Source organism: Oncorhynchus nerka, linkage group LG18, assembly GCF_034236695.1.
Source record: "Oncorhynchus nerka isolate Pitt River linkage group LG18, Oner_Uvic_2.0, whole genome shotgun sequence".
In the NCBI taxonomy this organism is placed as follows: Eukaryota; Metazoa; Chordata; class Actinopteri; order Salmoniformes; family Salmonidae; genus Oncorhynchus; species Oncorhynchus nerka.
Window position 1 is genome coordinate 38002344 of NC_088413.1, and position 14164 is coordinate 38016507.

Consider the following 14164-nt stretch of genomic DNA (forward strand, 5'->3'; position numbering starts at 1 on the left):
AAATGATGTAAATTAGCCTATCAGAAGCTTCTAAAGCCATGACATCATTTTCTGGAATTTTCCAAGCTGTTTAAAGGCACAGTCAAGTTAGTGTATGTAATCTTCTGACCCACTGGAATTGTGATACAGTGAATGATAAATGAAATAATCTGTCTGTAAATAATTGTTGGAAAAATGAATTGTGTCATGCACAAAGTAGATGTCCTAACCCGACTTGCCAAAACTATAGTTTGTTAACAAGAAATTTGTGGAGTGGTTGAAAAATGAGTTTTAATGACTCCAACCTATGTGTACGTAAACTTCCGACTTCAACTGTATGTATGTATACAGTATGTACAGTGTATATATATACACTGCTCAAAAAAATAAAGGGGACACTTAACCAACACAATGTAACTCCAAGTCAATCACACTTCTGTGAAATCAAACTGTCCAATTAGGAAGCAACACTGATTGACAATACATTTCACATGCTGTTGTGCAAATGAAATAGACAACAGGTGGTAATTATAGGCATTTAGCAAGACACCCCCAATAAAGGAGTGGTTCTGCAGGTGGGGACCACAGACCACTTCTCAGTTCCTATGCTTCCTGGCTGATGTTTTGGTCACTTTTGAATGCTGGCGGTGCTTTCACTCTAGTGGTAGCACACCGCCAGCACTAGAATGCTGGCGGTGCTTTCACTCTAGTGGCTCAGGTAGTGCAGCTCATCCAGGAGGGAACATCAATGCGAGATGTGGCAAGAAGGTTTGCTGTGTCTGTCAGTGTAGTGTCCAGAGCATGGAGGCGCTACCAGGAGACAGGCCAGTACATCAGGAGACGTGGAGGAGGCCGTAGGAGGGCAACAACCCAGCAGCAGGACCGCTACCTCCGCCTTTGTGCAAGGAGGAGCAGGAGGAGCACTGCCAGAGCCCTGCAAAATGACCTCCAGCAGGCCACAAATGTGCATGTGTCTGATCAAATGGTCAGAAACAGACTCCATGAGGGTTGTAAATAGGGCCCGATGTCCACAGGTGGGGGTTGTGCTTTACAGCCCAACACCGTGCAGGACGTTTGGCATTTGCCAGAGAACACCAAGATTGGCAAATTCGCCACTGGCGCCCTGTGCTCTTCACAGATGATAGCAGGTTCACACTGAGCACATGTGACAGACGTGACAGTCTGGAGACGCCGTGGAGAACGTTCTGCTGCCTGCAACATCCTCCAGCATGACACATTACCAATTGTTAGATGAATTATGTTAGATCAGATAATAACAACAGTTATGAATGTTTAGTTACAGTATGTCTGATTTAAAATCTGGGGCAGACCTACTGACCATCAATGTAAAAAACTAAACAAAGGAAGATGAACACTCTTTATCAGTGTTCCCCCAACAGTACATGTTTTTGTTGTGGCCCCAAAAAAGGAGCACTGTGAAAAGGAACACGATCAGGTTCCACACTACTATAAACAAACAAAGCACTGAACAACTGACATTCTCTATTTCCTTTTGAGGACACAATGGCATTCCTGCTTTGAATGAGAGTCCCCTTCTTTTTTTCTTCTTTTTGGCAGTGAAAGTAGCACTCCTCACATGTCTTTGTTTTGGTTATTTGATAGGATAGATATAGAGAGGAAAGGTAGAGGAGAGAGTGTGTGTTCTGGATGCAGTGGCTTAGACTATTAGACCGCCATTAGACCACTGTTCCACCGAATTCGCAAAACGGATGATATGTTACGAATTCCAATTTGTTGTGGCTAACGTTAGATAGGTGGCTAGGTCGCTAACGTTAACTAGCTGGCTAACATTAGCTCTAGGGGTTAAGGTTAGGGTTAGCTAAAAGGGCTAAGGTTAGGGAGTGAGTAACAGGTGCGCTCTCTCGCTTTAATAGCTGGGTGCTCTGCCATATATGACAATAACTCAAATCAAATCCCAAGTTCAAGAAACGAAATCCCAAGTTCAAGAAATGACGTTCCCTCATTTCACCTTTTTATTTTCGGCCATATAGGCTAACACATTTGGTCAGTTATGGATATTTCACCAGATGTATAAATGTGAAGCATCTGGTTGGCATTTCCACTCACTACCAAATATGGAGATGAGAGGAAACCCAGTGGCCAGCAGTGGGAGAAGATGGAGCAAAATGGATTTTGGCTAACATTCTGCCATTTATTTTATTTTATAGATGAAACATTTGATGTCCAAACAATTTAATGTTTCCAGTACTAGAATCTGTATCAAACAGAGGATACCGCGTTTTGGTTTTGTAGACTTTACCCTTTGCCAAAGTATCTATAAAAGGCATTGTTTGGAAGGAGTGCAAGGGCGAATTGAGTTATTGCACGTGCACATTTCACAGAGTAGGCGTTCCCTAATGGAAATTCGCAAATAAAGACTAAAATGCATTCATAGGATCTCACTAGCTCGTGCTTGGCTCTACCCACCTCCTTGCTTGTTCTTCCCACTATGATTAATTTACTCCCATTGGAAATGACAGGATCTGGTCTATCTTGGGGTAGTTATAAAAATATTTGGTATTTTATGTAACCATACCAACGGTAACATATCACATTTACATTTACTATGTTACGTCTAGTCTATGAGACCAGTCTGCCTACACAGGTAGTCTATACTTCCATCGCCTGTCATTTGACTGTCAAATATTTTTGTTTTCATCTGTTGCAATGCCCCGGTATGGAGCTCATCATGTTCAGCGGGTTGGCTGTAGGTGGAGTTACGGTCAAATATTTGGTGGTCCTGTTCCTCTTCGAATTGGCGTCTATCTTCTCAAAGAACCGAGGGGTTGAATGAGAATGGTATACACTAAGCTATGTGTCAGGCGTTTTACACAGAACAGAAGAAAGTGTAACCCAGTTTGGATTATTTATTCCTTTTTGGATGAATGCGGAGACGCGGTGCGCCCTCGTTGAATGGGAGGGAGGCTGCCTTTGCGCACCAAATGAAGTCATGAACGGCAGAACGATGAAGTCATCGCCTGCACTTGCAGCTATAATCTCTGTGCACTGATCGATCGATGTACACACACAGATGAGGGGTTCTCACCGTCTTGGGAAGTGGGTCATGGAATAATCGGTTCACCTATTTTCTTTGAAAGGCTATATGTGAAAGCTTGGGTTTGAGAGTTAATTTGTCTGTTAAATTGGTATGCTACTGTCGCCTGATAAAAACGTTTGACATGTTGAGATTCGTTTTTGGACACAGATAGTGACAACATTTATTGTAAGAATAGGCTATAGCCTACATTTCCATTTTGCGTGATGCAGATCAAATGTGTGCTGTCAAGTTTGTGTGGTAGCATACAGTTTTCAATAGACCTAAATCAAGATTGAAACATCAGAAAGATGTGCTCGTTTTGGAAATATATCAAAGTACGGAATAAGACATACTGTAAAACATGCTGCTCTGAGAAATTGGACGTTGTTGTCATTCATGGTGTAGCGGAGAACGAAGCCATTTGAGACATGGATAAGTTTCTGCAGATCGCGCCTCACTCCCTGGGCATAGTGCTGTCTCGGGTTGGCGCGGAGGAGTCGCCCGCGGTAACCGACAAGCTCCAGCAACATCACACGGGCTACGAGATATTTGCCGATTTCAAAGCCGTCAACATGCAGCACTTCTGGAATAAGAAAGTGACCGATGCGATATCGGAGACTTTCTTCCTAGGCTGGATTGACCAGGATGTCCTGCTAATCCAAGGGAAGGAACACCACCTCAAGGGGCTCAGAGAGGGATGGGCGAGGCGGGCCCTCAAACCGCCCGGAGGGTTCGAGATCAAGTGCATCGGTAAGACTGTACTTAATGAATCTTAAAGGCTACCAGTGATTATCATCATAATACCATCCAGGCAGGTTGTCACTTGTTTGTTTGGTTTATTGAGTAGCTAAAGGTACATTTCAGGTCATCTGAACACTGTGGTGATCCACTCTGCACAATAGGATAGTGCGGCTCAACTTTAATGGATAACAGTAGGCCTTTGTGACTGGGCACACACTGGTTGAATCAACGTTGTTTCCACGTAATTGTAGAATAAGGGTCGAATTGACATCTGTGCCCATTGGGATGTGATCAAATGGAATGTGCAAGACTCATGGCGCATATGGAGGCCAACAGAAGAGAAAAAATACATTTGAATTTATAGCCCTCCCTGTGGTTTGCTTAATTCCCACTTTCCTCACCATTGTTCAGCTAGTATGGGAAATATGTGTGATGGGACTTTGGAGTTTGTCTTGAAATTAGTGGGATATGTTTGTATTTCAGTTAAACAATCAGAGCAGTAGATATGCACAGTGGTGTGTGTGTATATGATGACGTTTGGGGACATGTGAAGTTCAACCGCAGTTGTGTCTAGTCGCTCACTCATAAATGCTTTGAAAGTCTGAACAAAATCTGCTTTTAGGGAGAGGTAGGCTATTTGTGTGTGTTTTTTTATGCACTGTAAGCAAGAACACAAATACCTATCGGGAAACACCATTGTTTTGTCGCAACTGCTCCTAACTCAAATCAGGATTTGGGAAGAGACAAAGTTCAGGACCATGTAAACATCTCTCTCTCTCTCTCTCTCGTGTAAGTCGCTCTGGATAAGAGCGTCTGCTAAATGACTTAAATGTAAATGTAAATGTACTCACTCTCTCTCTCTCTTACTCACTCACTCTCTCTCTCTCTCTCTCTTACTCACTCTCTCTCTCTCTTACTCACTCTCTCTCTCTCTTACTCACTCTCTCTCTCTCTCTCTCTCTTACTCACTCTCTCTCGACCACATCAACAATTTAAAAGGGGATAAATATTGATTGAGAAAAAGTGGGATATTCTGTGCTTATTTGTCCATGGACGGGGATACCATGCCCTCCCTGACCTTACCATTGAAGCAGCAAGCATTGTTAAGCTTTGGAATGTTTCCCTGATAGCTAATAAATATCCACAGACAAATACAGTCTCTAATCTAATGAGGTCTCTATATTAATGCTCATGCAAGTTGCTAGTGCTAATAGTCTTGCTTGGCCGGCGCAAGTGCTGAACATACTACGGATGGGGAAGACTGTGTGCTGACCCACCTTTCATCTGACAAAACACAGTCATACCGTATCAGGTTCATGTCTTACTGAGTGCTGGAAGTTGAATTCATATTCACAACAGTCAATAATCACACGCACATTGACTTGACTTAAAGGTGAGGAAATAGAGCTTTTGAAATTGAAAACAATGGTTGGCTTTGTATAGCAAAGTTCAGAGTCACAAGTTGGTCTAACCTATTAAGTTTGTTTGGTTGGAGTAAGCTGGTCTAATACTCCCATGTCTGGAGAATCTAAGATGGGGCTTATAATCACTGACAGATTACAGAATTTTCCAAATATTTCTAATTCCAATGGTATTGCAGATTCAGTCTTCCCAGCCTGGTGCAGGTCTACAATTTTGTTTCTCGTGTCCTTTGACAGCTCTTTGGTCTTGGCCATAGTGGAGTTTGGAGTATGACTGTTTGAGGTTGTGGACAGGTGTCTTTTATACTGATAACAAGTTCAAACAGGTGCGATTAATACAGTTAACGAGTGGAGGACAGAGGAGCCTCTTAAAGAAGAAGTTACAGGTCTGTGAGAGCCTGAAATCTTGCTTGTTTGTAGGTGACCAAATACTTATTTTCCACCATAATTTGCAAATGAATTAATTAAAAATCCTACAATGTGATTTTCTGGATTTTTTTCTCATTTTGTCTGTCATAGTTGAAGTGTACCTATGATGAAAATGACAGGCCTCTCTCATCTTTTTAAGTGGGAGAACTTGCACAATTGGTGGCTGACTAAATACTTTTTTGCCCCACTGTACATGTATATCTGAGGTCTGCTTGTTCCTCCCCCTTTCCATTCTGAACACACACAGCATGCTAGTAGATACCTACAGACTTCCAGTCATTGCACTAACGCTAGTTAGCATTGGCTCGCAAAACAGCCTCTAACTACCTTCATACTGGACACAGAGATATAAAAATGGTATCCACAAGACTCTTGAGAAGTAGATCATTTTTAATCATTGCCAAAATCCTGAAGTATCCCTTTAACGAGGGTTATCTCACCTGCCAGAGTTTTTGTTTTTGTCAGTTTCTGTTAGGTGCAATTGTGAACAATAGTCGTGTCAGACATTAAATAAATCTAATAGGCCAATAATAATTAGATGCAGATCAAGGATCAATTTTCCTACCGGTGATGTGATTAGATGTCCATACACTCGACATTTGAAGGCCTGAAAACCAAAGGGTTTAGGTTGATCAAGCCATGTGGGGTGGGCTTGCCATTTGTAAAAGATCGAAAATCACATCAATTATTGTTTTTACATTTTCGCTTTTACCAGACAAAACTTGAAATGTATATTTGATGCCAATTGTTTGTCATATGGTATTTGGCTGATTTATAAATTGCTGTAGGGTTGAGATGTCGTCAGTCCTGAACCATGTCTGGAATTGGTAAGCTACTGAACAACTAAATACCACCCAAGAGGACATTGTGTTTCTTTGAATGTCAAAGCTCTTGCATGTAATCTGATTTGTCGATTGCAGCATCAGGCAGCAAATGTTTTTTGCTATTATGTGTGTGCATCCGTTGGCATGTCATTGTGGTAGTCACTGAGTAACGAGGAGCGTAGTTGATGCAGCTGCTCCATGTGCATACCCGCTGGGTACAGATGTCAATTCAACGTCTATTCCACATTGGTTCAACGTAATTTCATTGAAATGACTTGGAAACAACATTGATTCAACCAGTGTGTGCCCAGTGGGTAGGTACCCTCCGTTCCCGACTCTATTTATCTGGCCCAATTTGACAGAGATAGTGGAAGAATGTTGTCACAGGTTTTCTCAAGGTTTAAAACCCACACACAACCGTTGAATTGAGGAGGGAAAGGTGCGTCCCACCTCAGCAGGAAAGCCCATAGAAGCTGTGACTGTGGGCCCTATTCGATGAAACTTTTTAACCGGTTTCCAGGTCAAGTCAAAAAACAACATCCAAAACAAAATGTTGCATTCCTGTACTCAAAGAAACAATGTTTTCAGATTGAAACCAAAAGAAAACTACTGTTAGTGGATTGAAACATGCTTTTTCTCGCTGTGTGGAAAGCCTGTTGTTTTTCAACATTTCAACTGGAAATCTGGTTACAAGTTTAATTGAATGAAAGCCCTTTGTTTCCATTTGCAGGCTTCTAACAGAGGGGCTACGAGAAGTGTCCTGTGCAGGAAGGAAAGTCGAGTGTCTGTTCAGGAAAGGAACCATGCTAAACACTGAAGCACTCTCCCCGATGGAAGGAAGAGGAGGGGCCTGGAAGAGAGAATTGGGGGAAACGATAGACAGAAATTATTCTGGCAGTATATCCCAAGTGGTAACAGGAATGACTCTGGCTGTATTTCCAAAAGGGTGACAGGAATTAGTCTGACAGATTTTCCCAAGAGGAGGGTTGGGGCCCCACTGATGTGTTGAGAGGAATTCCTCACTAGGGTTGCAACTTAAGACTGGGTACCGTCCAGAAACATGCTTAATTATTTTTATTTTTTATTTAACCAGGTAAGCTAGTTGAGAACAAGTTCTCATTTACAACTGCGACCTGGCCAAGATAAAGCAAAGCAGTTCGACACATACAACAACACAGAGTTACACATGGAATAAACAAACATACAGTCAATAATACAGTAGAAAGAGCCTATATACAGTGTGCAAATGAGGTAGGATAAGGGAGGTAAGGCAATATATAGGCCATGGTGACGAAGTAATTACAATATAACAATTAAACACTGGAATGGTAGATGTGCAGAAGATGAATGTGCAAGTAGAGATACTGGGGTGCAAAGGAGCAAGATAAATAAATAAATACAGTATGGGGATGAGGTAGTTGGATGGTGTGACTAGGGTGGGAGTTCTATGTTCTTTTTTCTATGTTTTTATATTTCTTTGTTTTTGGCCAGGTATGGTTCTCAATCAGGGACAGCTGTCTGTCGTTGTCTCTGATTGAGAACCATACTTAGGCAGCCTGTTTTCCCACTATGGGTTGTGGGTAGTTGTTTTCTGTTTTTGTGTCTGCACCAGACAGAACTGTTTCGGTTTTGTTCATTCTCTTTGTTATTTTGTTTTGTGTTCAGTTTAAATAAAAATAACATGAACACTTACCACGCTGCGCTTTGGTCCACACCTTCTTCATACGACGACCATTACAGATGGGCTATGTGCAGTGATCTGTGAGATTGTAGATTGCAGATTGCAACACCGCCCCCTTTGGTAGTTCTTTCTTGTCAGAAAATGTGATAGTTAGGGATGGAAATTTCAGGGTTTTTGGTGTTCTTCCTCAGCCAGGATTCAGACACGGCTAGGACATCTGGATTGGCAGATTGTGCTAAAGCATTGAATAAAACAAACTTAGGGAGGACGCTTCTAATTTTAACATGCATGAAACCAAGGATTTTACGGTTACAGAATTCAACAAATGCAAGCACCTGGGGAGTAGGAGTGGAGCTAGACACTGCAGGGCCTGGATTAACCTCTACATCAGCAGAGGATCAGAGGAGGAGTAGGATAAGGGTATAGCTAAAGGCTATCAGAACTGGTCGTCTAGTACGTTCGGAACAGAGAGTTAAAGGAGCAGGTTTCTGGGCACCATAGAATAGATTCAAGGCATAATGTACATCCAAAGGTATGGTAGGATGTGAGACACATTGTAGGTAAATCTAGGCATTGAGTATTGATGAGAGAGATATTGTCTCTAGAGACGTTTAAACCAGGTGATGTCACCGCATATGTGGGAGGTGGAACTAACTGATTGGTTAAGGCATATTGAGCAGGGCTACAGGCTCTACAGTGAAATACGACAATAATCACTAACCAGGACAGTAATAGACAAGGCATATTGATATTAGAGAGAGGCATGTGTAGCCGAGTGATCATAGGGGTGCAGCGAGTGGTTGGGCTGGCTGGAGACACGGCGGTTCAGACAGCTAGCAGGCCGGGACTAGCAAGCTATGAGGAGGGCCTTAGAGGGACATCGCGACGGAGGAAAGTCACCAAAGCCCCATATACTACCCACCATTGCGACCTGTACGCTCTCGTTGGCTGGCCCTCGCTTCATACTCGTCGCCAAACCCACTGGCTCCATGTCATCTACAAGACCCTGCTAGGTAAAGTCCCCCCTTATCTCAGCTCGCTGGTCACCATAGCATCTCCCACCTGTAGCACACGCTCCAGCAGGTATATCTCTCTAGTCACCCCCAAAACCAATTCTTTCTTTGGCCGCCTCTCCTTCCAGTTCTCTGCTGCCAATGACTGGAACGAACAACAAAAATCTCTGAAACTGGAAACACTTATCTCCCTCACTAGCTTTAAGCACCAACTGTAAGAGCAGCTCACAGATTACTGCACCTGTACATAGACCACCTATAATTTAGCCCAAACAACTACCTCTTTCCCAACTGTATTTAATTAATTTATTTATTTTGCTCCTTTGCACCCCATTATTTTTATTTCTACTTTGCACATTCTTCCATTGCAAAACTACCATTCCAGTGTTTTACTTGCTATATTGTATTTACTTTGCCACCATGGCCTTTTTTGCCTTTACCTCCCTTCTCACCTCATTTGCTCACATTGTATATAGACTTGTTTATACTGTATTATTGACTGTATGTTTGTTTTACTCCATGTGTAACTCTGTGTCGTTGTATCTGTCAAACTGCTTTGCTTTATCTTGGCCAGGTCGCAATTGTAAATGAGAACTTGTTCTCAACTTGCCTACCTGGTTAAATAAAGCGTTGTACAAACTGGCGAGAGCTTTCCGAGCTAAAGGTGATGACCGCTAGCAGTGGTTAGCTGACTACTAGCTAGTAGCTAGTGAGCTGGCTAGCTTCTGTTGGGGGGATTCCGGTTCCGTGGTAGATAAAAATACTTTAGAAAAAAAACTATCCACACCACATTGGGTGAGGCGGGTTGCAGGAGAGTATTTTGAAGTTGAGGTTTAGAAAAAGATATGCGAAGAAAAAGATATAAAAAGATATATACATGGGACACGACAAGACGAAGATGAAGATGTCCGACTGCTACGCCATCTTGGATACTACTTGGTGGTCATGATGGGGGGAAAAAATTGTGATCCACCAAGTAAACACAAATCTGTAGAAATAGACAGTGCTAAATAAAGTTTCCTACTTAAAATATACTGTATATTTCAAGTAGGAAACTTTATTTAGCACTGTCTATTTCTACAGATTTGTGTTTACTTGGTGGATCACAATTATATAACAAAAGCTTTGGATGGGTCACACAATGCCAAGCTTTTTGTCGCCTGCTGCTCATTGCTCTATCATTTGTATTTGTATTTATTAGGGATCCCCGTTAGCTGCTGCCAGCACATTAAAACACTTACATTACACATAAAACAAAAGATAAAACAGTACATCATATAATTTTTTTACACTACATGCATATCTACAATACAAAATGTACAATACAAAATGTATAATACCACCATACAACAATATTACAATGTGTGCATATGCGTGTGCCTGCACCTTTGAGTATGTCTCCTCAAAGTCCCCGCTGTTCCGTAAGGTGTATTTTTCAGTGGTGGAAAAAGTACGCAATTGTCATACTTAGGGCTCCCGAGTAGCACAGCGGTCTAAGGCACTGCATCAGTGCTAGAAGCGTTACTACAGACACCCTGGTTTGAATTCAGGCTGTATCACAACCGGCCGTGATTGGGAGTCCCATAGGGCGGCACACAATTGGCCCAGTGTCGTCCGGGTTTGGCCGATGTAGGCCGTCATTGTAAATAAGAATTGTTTCTTAACTGACTTGCTTAGTTAAATAAAGATTCAATATTTTTTATTTATTTAAAGTAAAGATATCTTAATAGAAAATGACTCAAGTAAAGGTGAAAGTCACCCAGTAAAATGCTATTTAAGTAAAAGTATTTGGTTTTAATTATACTATCAAAAGTAAAAAGTATCAAAAGTAAAAATCACTTCAAATTCCTTATATTATGCAAACCAGATGGCACAATTTTCTTGTTTTTGAAAAAATGTACAATAAATGTACAATAAGCAAGGGGCACACTCCAACACTTTACAAAGAAAGCTTTTGTGTTTAGTGAGTCCGCCAGATTAGAGGCAGTAGAGATGACCATGGATGTTCTCTTGATTGTGTGAATTGGACCCTTTTCCTGCTTAGCATTCAAAATGTAACGAGTACTTTTGGGTGTCAGGGAAAATGTTGGAGTAAAAAGTACATTATTTTCTTTAGAAATGTAGTGAAGTAAAAGTTGTCAAAAATATAAATAGTAAAGTACAGATACCCAAAAAAACAACTTAAGTAGTACTTTAAAGTCTTTTAACTTAAGTACTTTACACCACTGGTATTTTTTACCTGTTTTTCTAAATCTGATTCTACTGCTTGCATCAGTTACCTGATGTGGAATAGAGTTCAATGTAGTCATGTCTCTATGTAGTACTGTACACCTGTTCTGGACTTGGGGATTGTGAAGAGACCTCTGGTGACATGTCTTATGGGGTATGCATCATTGCTTTCCTGGCTGTAAATACATTAGACCTCACTCCCAGATCCCTTAGTTACCTCACAAGGGCAACAATCATAACCACATAACTTCATATAAAGTTACTTTGAAATGATTTGTGCATGCAAAAAATTGTATAATATTCTCAAATTGTGTTTTAAAACAGACATTTAAAGTCAATTGAACACTTGGGTTGAACAAGGATTTGGAGAAAGTACTCAACAGAAAATAAAGAGGTTAAATTATTTTTCACAGCTTTAATCCATTGTTATGATGAGCAGGTTACAGATGGCTGAAGTTTCGATGTCAAGCTGATGTCTTCCTCAGAGTGACCCAACACTTGCACTCAACTCCTATTTAGAGCCTAATGCCCTATTGAGACACAACTACGTGAAAATAAACATAAGGTTTGGAGAAAATGTGGGCAATTTTACCCTGCGAGGGGCCAATGTGGGGGCAGGCTCCACCTGATTCCACTAAATCTAAGTTTTAATGGAAGACGATGATTCATTGGATGATTCATATAATCAGGTGTGTTACTGCTGGCTAGACCAAAAACCTACACCCACACCTTCCCACACCAAATCTATAGCGATCTATACAGTAGTGATGTGTGACATCTTGGAGCAAATGTAGTTTCTCAGAGATGTAGTACCTTGTGCCTCATGACATGTCGGCTTGCCACCTGAGGTCAATGTGGAAACTGAGAATTATTTTGAAAATAAAGGTGTTGGAATTATGCTTTTAATTCGTAAGGCCTTCTCAACCCCTAACCTGTTTCTACTTGAACGTTCACTGTAGTTTTGAAAGACAACATTACAGACCTGTAAATAATAGTCTACACCCTGGATGTCTCTGATGTGGAATGGAAAGTGTTCTGTATTTACCCACATTAGAATACTTCCTTCACTATGATAATGCCAGCAAATGGGGATACTCAGAAAACAGGAAGTACTGAATTTGGAAATGTTTTTTAGTACATGTTTTTTTTTTAATGTGTGTGGATGTTTGTTTGGAATAAAAACTGGCAAAAGTTTATTCGCTTGTCATGGCAACAAAATGTGTTGAATTGTAATTGTTTTCTGCCCAGGCAACCCACATTGACAAAGCCATAGAGGGAAGTTGATGCTGCAGCTGCACTGACCTCATTGGCTGATATCAAGTAGCAATAGCTCTTCAGGTGTGTTTGCACATTGAATTAAGCATAATAAATAGTATTTTGTTTTCTCACACACACTCTTTTTAATTTCGGCCCAACGGTACATTGGCCCCTAGCCTAATGCTTACCATATTTTGACCTATTGTGTATGTTTCATAGAAGTCTAGATATTCTCCATTGAACATGCTTCTTAGTCCAGGACAAGGCTTAATCTGTGTCCTGTAAACCGGACAGATTAAGCCTAGTTCAGGACTGAAAAGCATTCTGAATGGAGAATCTCTGTCTGGAAAACAGGCCCCCTAGGCTATTCATTTAGCAGTGTGAGATTGCTAGTATTGCATTTTGTTGCTGCAGTCACCTTGCTTAAAACCTGAAGATGATTATCAAGGCCAAGTTTACAATGTTTCTTTTAAGACCTCGTCTAACACTGTACATGTACTTCTGATTCACCATCTAAGGGGATGACTCAACTAAGGGGATCCCTGCCAGGGTCATGTTCATTAGGGCATAGCCCTGCAACGGAAAATGAAAACAAGAGTTTCTTATTTTTTTTACTGTATTTTTATTTAACTTGGCAAGTCAATATTGGAGAGATTCAGGTAGTAACTTCCTGTTTCAGTTTTTCCCACTGTTTTGTGCCTACTGAACACCACCCGGGATGTATATATTCACTAGGAATCAAACGGAAGCCGAAATGGGGAGGGACATGAATTTGTTCTGAATTTGTTCATTTAAGAAACACATTTTTCTTGCAAAACGTTTTGCTACGGTTTGCTACAGTGTGCACTAATGTATTCACACCTTTGGGTTTGGTCAGCAGCCACCAGGGGGCTCAATACATGGTTGCATATGAACAGTGGCCCATCTTTTGAGTTCTGTGTGACCAGATGCATATTTAAGTGAAAATACTAGGCACACTGTAAGGTGGACCAACTATCAAAGAGTGGGCCTGACCACCAATCAAAATGTAAACATTGCAAATGCGTCACACTACATTTTCACTTGCAAATAGGGACCGATCTGTGCTCAGTGAATGCCATTTCATAGAAATATAACTTTTTGTTGTGATTTAATAGTCATCTTCTGTTTGAAAACTGTTCAAGTGCTGTAAGACAACAAAAATACAAATAACTTTGGTTGTCACCAGGTAAGAGAGTTGTATTAATTAATTAATTAATATTCTTTAAACAACTCTAGAGGTTTACAGTGTTTCCTCAATTGAAGTTACGTGAAATTTAACACATTTAACACACACATTTAACACACACTCACACCAATAGAAAGAGATCCCAAATGCTTTCAAAGTATGTATTTAATAGAATATTGTATGAAAGTACATTCCATATACACAACAAATGCTGTTTCAAATTAGTCATTACATGTAATTCAAATACAGCACATGTGTATTTGATCCATAGCTGGCTCACTGGTATGAAACTGAATTGATCTGAACATTGTTGTACTCTACAATG

At 40.9% G+C, this 14164-nt stretch overlaps 1 protein-coding gene across 1 annotated transcript; it reads left to right on the forward strand.

Annotated features, from left to right (window-relative positions):
* Positions 1-2717: 2717 nt before the first annotated feature.
* On the forward strand, positions 2718-10125 carry LOC115145814 (storkhead-box protein 1-like). The gene is made up of 2 exons (XM_029687357.2): positions 2718-3787; positions 7183-10125. Exons 1-2 carry the CDS (start codon positions 3466-3468, stop codon positions 7188-7190), a joined length of 330 nt encoding a protein of 109 aa, XP_029543217.1. The 5' UTR covers positions 2718-3465; the 3' UTR covers positions 7191-10125.
* Positions 10126-14164: the final 4039 nt, after the last annotated feature.

Bases quoted from the DNA above. Each gene is read 5' to 3' on its own strand.
- LOC115145814 (XM_029687357.2), top strand. From the start codon at position 3,466: ATGGATAAGTTTCTGCAGATCGCGCCTCACTCCCTGGGCATAGTGCTG.